This window comes from Pelobates fuscus, chromosome 5, assembly GCF_036172605.1.
Source record: "Pelobates fuscus isolate aPelFus1 chromosome 5, aPelFus1.pri, whole genome shotgun sequence".
NCBI lineage: Eukaryota > Metazoa > Chordata > Amphibia > Anura > Pelobatidae > Pelobates > Pelobates fuscus.
The window spans coordinates 118358404-118373786 of NC_086321.1; the positions used below are offsets into that span (position 1 = coordinate 118358404).

Sequence of the window (15383 nt, forward strand, 5' to 3'; positions counted from 1 at the left end):
GACAAGGCTTTACAAAAATTTTAAATGATGCCAAAAAGATGCAAATGACTGCATTAAAAAACAAGATGCTGTTAACGAGCGGCCCATGTTGACCATTTGTAGTTAAATATGCGGATGACACGAGGATGACAACAGACAGCCAGTTTACCTGTGTGTTCACTATCTGTCATTTTTGAATATGCAGCGTTTTTTGGTGATGCAACAGATATATCAATCATTCCTCCATTTTTGCCAACAGAAAAAAAAAAAATTATCTTCTCAATATTCTTCCACTCTAAATTTGACAGTCTTCTGCAATAGAAATGTTTCGAAAAAAACTGGCAGAATTTACTATAAAGAAAACCGTAATTTTTTAGAACACATTAATAATATGATTAAAATAAATAAGGGAATTTAACTGTCACTTTTCAGAACACTATGCTAAATAACCCCCATAGTGTATATAAAGCAGATTAAATGGCTATGCTACATGCCCATGACAAACTTGCTGTCACTAGAGAAAAGCCGAATTGGAGGATATTTAACAAAGTTCTATAGATAGTGCTTGCTCTACATACAGAACTACTATGTATACTATTTTATAAATATGTTATATGGGAAAACCAACATATGCTACAGCTGTGAGTACCATTCAATGCAATTAATGCATTAGGGAGTTGTCTCTGATCAAGGAGCTAGCAATCTATTTGAATGTTTGTATATCTGATGCCAGTGTAAATATGAAAATATTAATAGAATCCTATATTACAGTTCATCCTTTAGGGACTGGGAAAAACAAAACAGGAAAAACACTTTTTTAACTCAAAGGACAACTAAAGGCACCCAGACCACTTTATCTTAACGAAGTGATCTGGGAGCAATGGTCCTTAAGTTTTAACCCTGCAATTTAAGCCAATACAGGTGCATTTCTGTGAGAACTGAGCAAGATTCAATTCTCCATCAAATTCTACATCTAGAATAGAATTTTATTGGTCAGCCTCCCAAAGCTTCCTATGGGGAAGCATTGGATGGACTAACACTGTCAATCTTTATGATCTCAGCCAGGGAGGTGGAACAGTCACTGCAAAACCAGCGCAGCAAAGAAAAGTAAGTGAAACTCACCTTTTCAAGCCCTCACAGATGATGGGGGGGAGGGGGGGGAGGTTCAATCCAAATTAGGTAGAGGCCACTTTAGTGCTTATTTAATGCTTATAAAAAATAAATGAACTAATGCAATTCTGCATCCACAGATGAATGGATTATGGCATTTGTCTTTTCCTAATAAAAAACTAGGTAGCTACATTTCTCCAGCTGGAGGACTGCAAATCTCACTGTTTTCAACCAGCCTCTGCCTCTCTACGGACTTGTTGGGAGTTGTAATATCAGGGGAAGAAACATAGGTGGTAGATATGGATTATCGAGGGAAGTATGGAAAATATATATATATAGCTGGTTTCATTCCTGATAAAGCCAATTGATTCCGTTTGTGTGCCCAGAAGACACCAGCCCATCAGCGTAAGTATAATAAGATAAATAAGATCAATAAATGTTGTATATTCTGGAATGTTTCCTGTTCTAGATTTTGCATTAAGCCGAAGCAAATCTATTAAACACATCTTAAATTATGCAACAATAGCTAAAATGCTGGAGCAGAGCATGCATGATTGATTACATTACTGCAGTTCGGAGTTGTTGCTAATTGGGACCAGGCGTAGGTAACCTCCAGTCAGCTGCTGCTGTACGCTACAATTCCCACTATGATAGGTTCCGAGCTGTGGTCCACACAGCTGGAATGCCAAGGGTTATCTGTGAATGAGCATCATTAACACAAAGCAAAAACATGAAGAATTTTTCACCCGAGAATTAATTCACACTTGATCCAAAGTCTTTCTGAATTAAATTGTAGGGAAACTAAATGCACAGAGTTTGCACCAAAATGCCTTCAATCCAGATGACCTGGCCTACAGGAACAGAGGCGCTGCAATCTACTCCGTGTCTGTTTTCAAGACTGTCATTATATATCGTAATGTTCGTGGGGTTTGCACTGTATGTATGTGGGCGGGTTTTTCTTTTGAAATCAGTTTTTCTTTAAATTATGAAGTCATGCGTTATTTTTTTTAAAAAAAGGTTAACCCTCTTAAAATCATTACCGGGCTCTGCAGTATGCTGTAGTGGTTGAACTTTATGGCAACATATATTGAGCATGAACTGAAATAAAAATTACTAAGCGATTATTGAGAGATGCTGTCAGATATAAATAGGGGAAGCTTTGAAAGAAAGGCAATTTCTACAAACAATTAGGATTTCATCAAGTTGGGCATCTAACAGAGGCTCTGACCTTATTGCCTCCACTCTTTTATAAATGACTTGTTCCGACATTGCGCTTGGCAAGGATGTAAGGTAATTCATCAAGTTCCCTAACTGTGCCGCTCCAGGGGTATATGCCATTGATTTGAATTACAGTTATTATCACAATTGCCTCATTAACTCATTACAGAACTTAAAGACACATACAATTGTAACAGTAAAGATTTGAAGGTTGCAACTCAGATTCCAGTAGGTGAATTGACACTTGAGGGATCCACTTACATACATAATCCCGCTATTAAAAATACTAAGAGCTTTTTTGTGTGTGATACAAACATCAGTGTTCAAGCATAATACACCAGCTGCTTTTAATTACTGAATATATCAATTCACTGAGCATAACCAAAGAAAGATGGTTCTGGAGGCAAAATGTTCATGCATAAACCCAAATTTCTACTCATGAATGGAAAGCAATTGAGAATGCTTTCTTTTTGGTTAAAGGACCACTCTAGTGCCAGGAAAACATACTCGTTTTCCTGGCACTAGAGTGCCCTGAGGGTGCCCCCACCCTCAGGGTCCCCCTCCCGCCGGGCTCTGGAAAGGGGAACGTGTTTAAAACTTACCTTTTTCCAGCGGTGGGCGGAGAGCTCTCCTCCTCCGATCCTCCTCTTCTCCTCCCCGTCGGCTGAATGTGCACGCGCGGCAAGAGCTGCGCTCGCATTCAGCCGGTCACATAGGAAAGCATTCATAATGCTTTCCTATGGATGCTTGCGTGCTCTCACTGTGATTTTCACAGTGAGAATCACGCAAGCGCCTCTAGCGGCTGTCAATGAGACAGCCACTAGAGGAAATAGGGGAAGGTTTAACCCATTCACAAACATAGCAGTTTCTCTGAAACTGCTATGTTTATGAAAAAATGGGTTAACCCTAGAAGGACCTGGCACCCAGACCACTTCATTAAGCTGAAGTGGTCTGGGTGCCTAGAGTGGTCCTTTAAGCAAAATAAATAAAAAATGTCATGATCATTTAGGGATATATCTCAACTACTCCCTATAGATGTTGAGTTAGGAATCAGAATTCTGTCCATTCAAAAGATATGTACATAATGTACATGATTCTTGGCTCAGAATTTCACATGTAAGTTATTTGCATCTGCTGCAGAATCCAGCCAACAGGTTTTTGACATCCCTTTTGGTAAATGTACAGTTCAATGGGCTAGAATGTTATTTATAACATCAGTACATTGGGTCATTAGTTTTATTATTATTACTATTATTATTATTATTATTGCCATTTATATAGAGTCAACAGATTCCATACTTTACAATATTATAAGAGGGGGGATTTAGCTATAAATAGAACAATTAAAGGAACATTTACAGGAACGATAGATTGAAGAGGACCCTGCTCAAACGAGCTTACAGTCTATAGGAGGTGGGGTGTAAAACACAATAGGACATGAAATAGCAATCAAATAAGGTGGGAGTGAAGCAGAGCTAGAGGAGAGAGTAGAGTGCGGCCCTTTAGGAGAGAGCAAGAGACAGGTATGTGAGGTATAATCGGAACTACAAAGCAACCTGCATTAGAAGAAGAGGACTCCCGTCGAGACGTACATAGTAAGGACATCACTAGCTGTTTATAGTTCCTATGTCTGGTTGTGAAATTAAAAATAGCTCAGTCAGTGCTGTTGGATAGGAGACTGCGTGCATACATAAGGACATCTTTCTGGTATGTGGGGTTGTGGCTAGGAAGACAGGCTTATGGTGCATTCTGCAAAACATTTATTTATTTTGTGAAAAAAACCCTTAAAGATTTAAGTATGCAAACAATACAGCAAACGAATGAGGCCACAATCTACGAAATGCATTTAGGTTGTATTGGTGCCTCTTGAAACAAATTAGCTGTCTATGTATGGCTGTTTAATTGCACAAGCTTTGGCTAATGACTAGAGCACATTGTACAGGGTGATATCCTGTGTGCAAATACTTTGTTCCATTATTCCTCTTAATATTTCTTTATAATATACATATTTGCTATAAACATGCTACTGCCATGCATTTTAAAAACAATCATGTATCCAAAGGTTTATATTTTTTTATGACAATATATTTTATTAACCAAATAAAAAGCCTTTTTATAATTTAAGATAATATGACCCTGCTCCGCCATAATACCTCCCATTGCTTTTCTCCGGAGACATATTCATTCTCTCTGGTGTAAAATACCAGTCTATTTGTTTGTGTTATCTGCTTGTTTATGTAATTTTTCTGACTCACTTACACTCCCTCACAATTTCATCTATCTCTACCAAACAAATCCGGCATTATCATACCTCTCAATCTTTATCTCCAATTCTTTTGCATATCGTATTTCTCCCACACACTCATTCTACCTGTCATTTTATGTCTCTCCCTAACGGTCTGTTTTATGTATTTCAGTATCTACTGTAAGAGAGGAATGTGCTTGTATTTATTATTCATAATTAACTCATTCCAGAACAGTATAAATCCAATAAAAAAAAAAGAATAACGGGATAAGTCTAATATACTTTGCACTGGATGATACCTTAAAGGGACATTATAGCCACCAGAACAACTACAGTTTAATGTAGTTGTTCTGATGAGTATAGTCAGTCCCTGCAGGCTTTTTAACGTAAACACGTTAGTGTTTACAATACTGCGTAGAAGAAGGCCACTAGAGTTGCTTCCTGGGTCAGCGCGGCATGTTCAGTGACTCCATGCTCTGCATGGTGGAACTAAACATTCTTCATAGAGATGCATTGATTTACTGCATATCAATGTGGAGATGCTGATTATCGCAGAGCGGCATTATGACACAAATACGCAATAGCCTCCCAATGTTTTCCTATGTGAAGTCATTGAAATGGCTGAGATCGTCAAGTTTAATAATCTCAGCCAAGAAGGTGGGGCAGAGGCAGGGCCAGACACAAATCACCTTTTACTTTACTGACGGGGGGCCGAACACCTAATTTTTGTTTTCACAGCTATAGTGACATACATACATGTGTATATTCCTGTAACTATAGTGTTCCTTTAAAGGAACACTATAGAATAAGGAATGGAAACATGTATTCCTAACGCTATAGGTTTAATCTATCTATGCTAGTGTCTCTCCCCCACCACCCACAATGTGAGAGAGGGAAAGGTGAGTTTTCCATGGGGAGATCCTGTAGCATTTCAGTGTTTTCAGTTGCAAAGCTTAAACATCAGGTACATGGCACACAGACTTCTTCACTGAGATGAAGTGGCCTGGGTGCCTTTAGTGTCCATTTAAGCCAATGGCAACTACCAAGTAGAGAGCTACCTGTGGTGGAACAACAACTCATCTCTGACAGAGCATCATACGTGTTGTTCTAACAGGAGAAGAACAATTGTTGGCTTCCCTGTCTCTAGAATACCGTAGAAGATGTATGACTTTATCAATTAAATATGTAGCTGCGAGTAATGTATCATATATATATATATATAATATATTTTTTTTAATGCAATAGAATAAAAGAAAAAACATCAGTCAACTTTTCACTTCACATTCTTGTATTTTCTGATGGAACATCCTAAAAGACTATGGGCATCAGTATTAGCCAAGGGTGAAAAGCTGCGAAAACGTGTCACATAGAATATTATATATCTAATGAGTAACAGGAACTCTTCTTTTCTCTAGTACTCGTTTGTTCTTCCAAACTAATGTATGAGCTGCTTGAATATCTGCCAGAAGTGGTGTGGAATTTCTCTTTAAATGAAACCTTCTAGTATCTGTCACAAAACACAACTAGGGTTAGGTATATCATAGACGATAAAAATCCAGTTGGCTCTCAAAGAATAAAGGTTTGCGATGAAGTCTCTTGTGGACTTCTTAGCTCACTCCAACGTGAGTTTCAATATGGAATTATATTCTAATTTTTTAGCCTTTACAGTTGTGAGTTCAAACATGTACTGTATGTAAACTTTCTATAATGGACGTTCTGTATGAAGCTTTATTGTCCCTTTAAGTAATACTTTTAAGGATATGATAAGGACATTTAGGAGTACTGCAATATATATATATGAGTTCTCTGAGAAGATTACAAAATTGAATCAATGAAAAGCCTCTTGTGGTTCAATAAAAAGTCTCTTGCAGTGGAGCCATTATGGTAAGTACGGTAGTTGTGTGCAGATTATTGCACCTATATATCTAGTAGAAATATACAGAATCCAACATAGGATTTACACAGGACAGGACATAAGTATGGAAAAATAATATCAAGATTGTTCACTAAACTGAAAACTGAAATGGGATTGAAAATGGAATTTCACATTTTAGAACAAAATACCCAATTAGATTTTTCTAGCTCACCTATGTTAGCCTAAAATGTTACATACATAGTTAGATAGCGGAAAAGAGACTTGCGTCCATCAAGTTCAGCCTTCCTCACACCTGTTTTTTGCTGTTGATCCAAAAGAGAAAAAAAAAACAAAAAAAAAAACCCAGTTTGAAGCACAATTTTGCAACAAGCTAGGACAAAAAATTCCTTCTTGACCCCAGAATGGCAGTCAGATTTATCCTTGAATCAAGCAGTTATTACCCTACATTGAAAGATTATATCCTTGAATATTCTGTCTTTGCAAGTATGCATCTAGTAGCTGTTTGAACATCTGTATGGACTCTGATAAAACCACTTCTTCAGGCAGAGAATTCCACATCCTGATTGTTCTTACAGTAAAAAAACCTTTCCTTTGCCTTAGACGAAATCTTCTTTCTTCCAGTCTAAACGCATGGCCTCGTGTCCTATGTAAAGTCCGGTTTGTGAATAGATTTCCACACAATGGTTTGTATTGGCCCCGAATATATTTGTATAATGTTATCATATCCCCTCTCAGGCGACGTTTTTCTAAACTAAATAGGTTTAAATTTGTTAACCTTTCTTCATAGCTGATATGTTCCATTCCTTTTATTAATTTTGTAGCCCGCCTCTGCACTTTTTCTAGTGCCATGATATCCTTCTTTAGAACAGGTGCCCAAAATTGCACAGCATATTCAATATGTGGTCTTACCAGTGATTTATAGAGAGGCAAAATGATATTCTCGTCCCGAGAATGAATGCCCTTTTTCATGCATGACAATACCTTACTGGCCTTGGCCACTGCTGATTGACATTGCACATTGTTGCATAGTTTGTTGTCTATAACAATTCCCAAGTCCTTTTCGTGTGTTGTTATCCCTAATTCGCTTCCATTAAGGGTATACGTTGCTTGTGTATTCTTTACGCCGAAGTGCATAACTTTGCATTTTTCAACATTAAATTTCATCTGCCATTTGAGTGCCCAGTCCTCCAGTCTATCTAAATCCTTCTGCAGCAAAGTAATATCTTGCTCACATTGTATTATTTTACAAAGTTTTGTGTCATCTGCAAACACTGAAACATGACTTTCAATGCTGTCTTCAAGATCATTTATAAAAATGTTAAATAGAAGGGGTCCCAGAACAGACCCCTGAGGGACACCACTTGCCACCTCTGTCCAGCTTGAAAATTTACCATTAACGACAACTCTTGTTATAACATAGTTATCAACTACTCCCATTTTTACAGGATTATTCACTAAAGTGAGAATTCAAAGTGAATTCAAGCTCCATTTCAAATGTAAGACCAAAATAGCCGATTTGGAAAAATTCCCCAATTCAGCTGTGTTTCCAGCTCAGCTACTTTGTCCTAAAATTTGAAATTCACGTGGAATTCTAACCTTAGTGTATAACCCAGTGAGTGAAAAACCTTGAAAATAAGCCTAAAAATTGCTATTGTTTGATATCCTTTTTACTGCTAGCATTGAAAGCATCTAATGTTTTAAAAAATGTATTTTTACATATGTGTAACATAGCTCTAATAGACACAGTGTGGAATCTAGAATACCACGTTAAGAGGCAAATAACCAATGTTATTCTAAATCTAGCCTATAACCAATGTTATTCTAAATCCAGCCTATCAGGTGCCAAGATAGGCCTCACATGTGGGAGTGTAGTTGTATCATTCCATCCAGGGCAACAAGATATTATATATCACACTCCTCACATTCTGATATCCACTTATCAGAATGCCAAGACAGCTCAAACATAGTACCATGTGTGCTGGTCCAGCTAACCAGGACTTGAAGATGTTCAACATTCTTCGAAGATCTTATGGTTTCTTTTCGCAGAGCATTAAAAATGTCCATATTGCCACATGTATTGCAGAGGATGCTGCTTCTCATCATACGTTTACGGTCCCTTGGCCTTTGATAGTCAGTTGATTAAAGATGTATTATGTTACATTAGTGTATTAGGAGAGGTCTTATTGTGTGTTAACATGACCATTATTTTTATTAACCTTTAAAGCCATGATTTAAAATGTAAAGTTCATTAGTATACCCTGGTATGTCATAGAGCATATAAAATAATATTTTCACATTTTCACCCTGGAAGTAATTCTGTATAGAGATCAGACATGATGCAATACTGTTGGAAAAAACATTATGAATGATTTATCTATAGAAGTTGCCATAAAAGTATATGGGAATTCTGTAGACAAATCATATGGAAAGTTTTTCAAAAAATATTGAATCATTTGGAAAGCTTATTAAATCGAGGCCTAAGATAGATGGTCAGAAATATAGACAGATCCATGAGTCTTTAGTATGAAAAGGTGGATCTCTGATCCAGAAAGATGGGCCTATTAGCTTGCGAAATCTCTGCAGTCTAGAACGGAGTGTAGGAGCATAATTTGCTAGATGGGTTATAAGGGCACTACATGAAGTATAGACCTGGAATGGCAGTTTAGTGAGTTTTAAACTCTCTTGGAAAAGGAAAACTGCTACTGCAAATAAACTGTTCATTATACTTAAGAACACCTGCTGCCTGAAATGCATTATTTATCTCCAACACAGAATTCACAACCTCTATCATCCCACCAACTCGTGCAGACATACATTTCAGGTATGTGAGTGGCATAGGCAGGATAAAGGGTCCGAATATAGATTGTATCAGGTTGCGTTCTGAAAGAACCATCATTTCAGGTCAATTAACACTGCCAGTCTTAGCAGCAAAGGGGCACACATCAGCTATCATACCCCACTTACCAGGTGTTTTGCTCTTAAGTTAACTTGTAAAGCTTCAAGTTCAGTGAAACCGAATATGTAGGAGGCCAATAAAAATTAAACGTAAAATCCTTTTGCTTCTCATCTTTTATGATATACTCACATGTTCCATCTAATAGGCACATACACTACTAAATCGTACATGTCTTTACATTAATACTGGTAATTTATTTATAAGGCTCTGAAATGTTCTACAGAACAGTACAATGGAGAGACAGAACACTCACCTAATTAGTGACATAGAGTTAGACTTCCTGAAACAAAAAGGTAAGTAGAGGGCCTTGTATTATTATTATTATTTTTTTATTTATATAGCGCCATCAGATTCTGTAGCGCTGTACATTGTATGAATGTGGTGTGTCTATGAAGAAAGTGTTGCTGCAGTAACACAATAGGTAGAAGATGGTAGAGACATTAAGTGGCCAGTCATGATCATATGATCTTGTATCCAAGATGGAAGATGCAGTAGACATGGGGTAGGCAAGCTTTGGCACTAAAGATGTTGTGAACTACATCTCCTATAATGCTCGTACAGCCATAATGCTGGCAAAGCATCAAGGGAGATGTAGTCTACAACATCTGGAGTGCTGAAAGTTGCCTACCCCCACAGTAGATTGGCAGATGTACATCCTAAATTCTAAATAAGCAAATATTTAACTAAGTACCATATGTTAAATCTGCACCACGATCCTCAGCTTCAATGTTTCTTTAATAATTGTCCATGCATATTTATGATATATAAAATTCCATAGACATATTCAGAGAATGTTCCTAGCAGGAGGATAGTCAATAGCATTGTGCCATTCAAAACACCATCCACATCACTAATCTTGGTAAAGCTATCGGGTTTTTTTCTGTTGCTATGTAGTTTTTGTTTGGTTTTTTTTACAAAGACCGTATAATTACTTAGAGCCTACCCTTTTTCATAGAGAGCTTATTAAACATATTCCATAGAGAAACATAAGAATTATATAAAATATTGGACTTTCTGGAGAGAAACCTCTTCAATCCACAGCAGACTCTAGGCTAAATTTTGTACGTGAATTGCAACATTTTCTTTACTTGCCAGATCTAATTTATTTGATTATAACGATTATTCTGAAGAAACTAAATGTTCTCCAGTGACCCTCAAGTGGCACATCTTACTGGCTGTTTTTTTTTTTTTGCTGTTTATTTAAAACAAACAAATGCTCCATTCTGAAAATACGGTTTCCCAGGGTGACCTTGTAATAAGATTAATGATAGATGAATGGAAGTAAAGTAAAAAGATTGAAAGACCCAGAACAGCTCCCAAATTACCCCTCGCACCAAAAACACAAACATAGCCATATACAATATCTACGCTTAGTAATGCCTCTGCAGCTTAGCCTTGTACACCAGTTAATACAGAGATATAGAGGATTGCTCTTCTGAATCCTTGAATGAGTCTAAGGTTTACAGGGAGCAAAAGAATGGCCCATGCAGTATTGATACAATAGTGTGTATTGCAATGGTTATATTAACCTTTGAACCGTTAAACCCAGCAATATACTGAGGTGTGATTGAATTTCTTCAACCTCCAGAAAAAAAAACAGATTATTCAGCAAATACCTTTGCCACATGAGTGAATATATTTTCCATATCTGGTAATACATGGCTCCCAGTGAACAATGACATTTAAGCAATCTCAGTGCCTTTTTTTAACAGTAGCAGTATTTATAATCTTATTACCAATAGCAAGATGCATTGCTGAGATTATTTTAGGTGGGTGTTTTTTTGTAAGATATTGGTCATTCTTTACACAGCTCAAGGCAATAATAAGTAGCCAAGAACATCAGATGAGGTAGAAGAAATATGTCAGGGTTTGGTGTAATCGTGCTATAAATGCTAGCTGTTCTGTTGTGTTTTAGAGAAGAGATGGGACTGCGCACCCCAATAAATTAGCAAAATTAGTTTAATTTGTTCCCAGGGAAAAGATTAGCCAGTCGTCCTTAGTGTATACCGTAAAGGGACACGTAGCATGCCAAATGTATGCCATCCAACTGCAAGGTCTCCAGTGCTATCTAATCAGCAGTATAATCACATAAAGGAATGTGCAGGACTTATTGGAAGCGAAGTGTATAATTAAAGTTTCCAATGTTAAGGGATAAAAAAGAGAGGTCACGCACAGATCGATCCACAGTCACTGCTCTCTGGTACCAAACGTGTAGTATTTAGCTGTGATCGGTAATTTTATATCAACAGCAGTAAAAGTAGTAATGTTTGTCCTTTTAACCTCAAACTGCATGCAATGAAAACTGCCAGTTTAATAATACAGAATGCTCTCTATTCATTCTGTGCCGTGAAGCAATCATATTGCAGATCATTCACTAAACTCCGCATTTTACAAATTAAATCCAAAAGACAAAAGTGACAAATAGCCATACTTTGACAATAGCAGAGTTAAAGATTTTTTGTAAATCACTGAATTAGAATTTCATTTTAGTGGATAGCCCTATTCATAGCCCAATTACAATGTTTAGACTGAAAAAACTAAGTTGAAAAACCCTACATAGGGCAGGGGTGCCCAAAAGGTAGATTTTGATCCCCAGATGTTGTAGAACTACAAGTCCCATTATGCTTTGTCATTCTAAAGGCATTCTAAAGGCATGCAAAACAGTATGGGAGTTTTAGTTCTGAAACATCTGGGGATCTACCTTTTGGACACCCCCTGATACAGGGAACAGACCCCATGAAAATACCAGCAATACATGGGCCAATTGTATGGCTGTATGGAAGGGATACTTTAACATTACTGGTTTCCTACTTTCTTAAATCATGTTTGGGTACCAGATAAAATAGTTAATTAAATAAGAATGGGGAAATCACAAAGCTAAGCAACCCATTACATTTATAGTACCCTACATGTCTTGTTAGTTATAACATGAAAAATCTGCAGTACATAACAAAGTGCTCACATTCTGTTACTTTTTCTTACAATCTCATGTACATCTTTGACCCCCATACCCTAGGAACAGTAGAAGGGATTTCTGGGAGTGATGGGATTTAAAGTCCACAACAACTAAGAAGAAGAGATTGCCTGTAACTGCTAACTAGTACAGCCCCAACAGCTACCATTGCAGTTCACTAGATATTTTTGCAAATGCTGTGAAAGCTTATTTCACTACATTTAAGATTTTTACACATATTGCCAATTATCAACCTGTTAAGGACCAATGTTGGCGTTAGGCAGCAAGCCAATTTGCTCCTTACAGACCTTTTAATCGCATGGAGTATTCTATACCTTTGGCAAGGCTCTCTAAAGCTGCTTGTGTTAAATAAGGAGGGTATTTCATATTGGCTCGCAGTCTGCATTGACCAGATTCTGATAGCAGCACAGGGGTTCATAGATTCTAGCATGTTTCAATGGGCTGCTACATATAATAGAATTGTCTGTAAAACGTGTATGTACAGAATAGAAGTAAGACAGGGGAAAAAAGCAGCTGGGGTTCTGGAGAAATACACTGCATGCTTCATTGCTATTGCAAAACCCAAAAGAAAAGTAATGACTGTTGAGCGAAGAAACATATTACTTATATATGCTATTTTACATCTTCAATAATTCATTTTTATTCAAAATGCAAGCCCAATGCAATGTAAAGACTCCAGCGGCAGCAGTGCCCCACACAGAGGATAGCTGCAATGTAAGACAGGATACCTGGCATTCTGGCAAGGTCTCAGAGACCTGGAACGTTGGAGAATGATGGGAGCAGGAATTAACCCTCTGACTCTCTGAGAGATGTGCAGTACCTGCTTTTATCACATGGATGGAGTTTATTTACAGCACTAAGCCATGGATAGATCAGACTTTACAGGATTTTACAACTTATCCTCCTGCGTTGTTTGCCATATGCCATTTACTTCTATGTATTAACTAGCTAAGAAGAAATACACTGAAGATTGCTGTTGATGTGATCCAGGCTCAAAACTAAAAGTAATTTAAAGTGTTTTGCCTCTCACAATTGTCCTAGCAGAAACGAGTTCACAGGAAACAAGGAGACAAGATAGCCACACATTGCAATTCACCCTGACATCAGAGGGACTGGGGTATTGTGAGACAGGAGGTAGTGTATGGAGAGAGAGGTATCTCCAAACACATTTTAGGAGAGACCCAAAGGGGAGGATTCCTTTCATATTGTCTAATGAAGATCTCACAGAGATGTCATTTTGTACAACAGCTTTAATTACTGTTTGGCTCCTTAGTGATAAGCCATCAATAGAGCATGTATGTATTTAGGTAGGTACATATTAAATTCACCCCTAGTGCAGTACAGCAGGTCTGGGATCATATAACTGCTGTTATATCCCTTTGTGACATAATGTCCTATGTCTATTGAAGCGTATTAAGTTGGATTATGAGATCGTTACACAACTCAGGCTCCAAAACCTGACTGGAGGACTCTGCAGGTGCCACAATAAAACACTGATGTAGCATAAGGTAAACGAGGCAAACGCTAGATGATGATGAGATTAGAAAAATAAATTGAGTTAAAAAAAATAATAATAAATAAATAAATATATATATATATATATATATATATATATATATATATATATATATATATATATATATATATATTAATAGTTATAATATGTATAGTAACAAGTATAATTAAAAATGACATCTGCTAGTATTTAAAGCACATTAATGTGTGCACAGAGAACGGATAGCTGGGTGTCCATCATTGTGAGTACAGCAGGATGCTTAAGACAAAGAAACACAGAGCAGGGTTGGGTTGTGCAAGACAGATACACTATGTGGCAGACTGCTGTTCAGAGCTAAACTATTACTGTAAGCATTAAAACACTATGAAACAAATACATTGTTTCAACTTGTGTGTAAATAAGGGTGAGTGTGTGCATACACACAGACACACACACACACACACACACACACACACACATACACACACATGCAGCCCTTGAAACTGCTGTGATGGAGTGGCTGAGAATGATGAGAGTAGCATTACAAGTCAATCAGGATAAGTGCAATTGCACAGCCCTGCTAGATTTATCCCAGTCTAAAGAAATCCATCCGTGCATCTTATTGTTACATTGTTACAATGACTATTTGAGAGCGTTCTCTTGCCCAGTCACAAGCAGACCTGCACTGGTCGTACCGTGGGAGAGCTCCTAGAGATTGCTTACCTTGGTAGCGGCTTGCGAGCGGTGATGCTGGCAACAATAATACTTTCCCTTCGTGGAGTGGCCACCGCTTTAAAAGTCCCCTTCCAAAACTTCTCAAAGAGCTGCTTTTCCCCTTGTTGGACGCTGGCCATAGTCATCAGGGGCAGAGCAGAGAGTCCGAGGCAGCTGCTCTTCTCCTCAATAAACCCACAGTTTGCTGCTAATGCGATGGAGCTGTCCAAGTGCTGAAACAGATGAATCCAGTGTGCTGGGCAGCAGAGACAGACCTGGGGGTGGTGGAGGGACAGGGAGGAGGGGGAGGAGTGTTTTTCCTCTTACTTCCTCCCCTTGTATGAGCAGTGAGGACCTGCTGCTGGTGATTGTAATCTGCACTCAGTAAGATGATGTTTAGGACCCACTCACTCTGCTCTCCTGCATTGTACAGTCCTGAACCTCCTTCAACTATTGAAGCAGCAATCTCAGTAACACTGTGTTGTGGATGTGTAGGGTTCCAGGGCTGCTGTCTGTGTCAGTGGAAATGCATGTGTACAAAAGTCTAGGCTGTTGTGTCTCTTCTTGTACCGTGACGTTGGTGTATTCCGGCCTCTCTCTCCCTTTGACTCCAGTTCTTCAACCCCTTACTCCTCCCTTTCCCTTTATAGAAAAGACAAGGGCTTGCTTCCCAGGCCTGAGACATCTGCATAACAAAAACCTGCCAGCCAAGCGTGTGCCTGACACAATGGGACAGGGTTCAGGTTGCACTGACCCATAATGGGTGGAGAGCAAGTGAGGGTTTGCAAGAAGCTCAGAGCATCCTTACTACTGCTT

The 15383-nt window shown here is 38.1% G+C and overlaps 1 protein-coding gene across 1 annotated transcript in view; it reads right to left on the reverse strand.

The window, feature by feature from the left end:
* SRRM4 (serine/arginine repetitive matrix 4) overlaps positions 1-15092 on the reverse strand; it is a 125128-nt gene extending 110036 nt beyond the window's left edge. The window contains exon 1 of the mRNA XM_063454174.1: positions 14577-15092. Coding sequence (XP_063310244.1) covers positions 14577-14713 — 137 coding nt within the window. The 5' untranslated portion in view covers positions 14714-15092. The remainder of the gene's footprint in view (positions 1-14576) is intronic.
* Between the last annotated feature and the right edge of the window lie 291 nt (positions 15093-15383).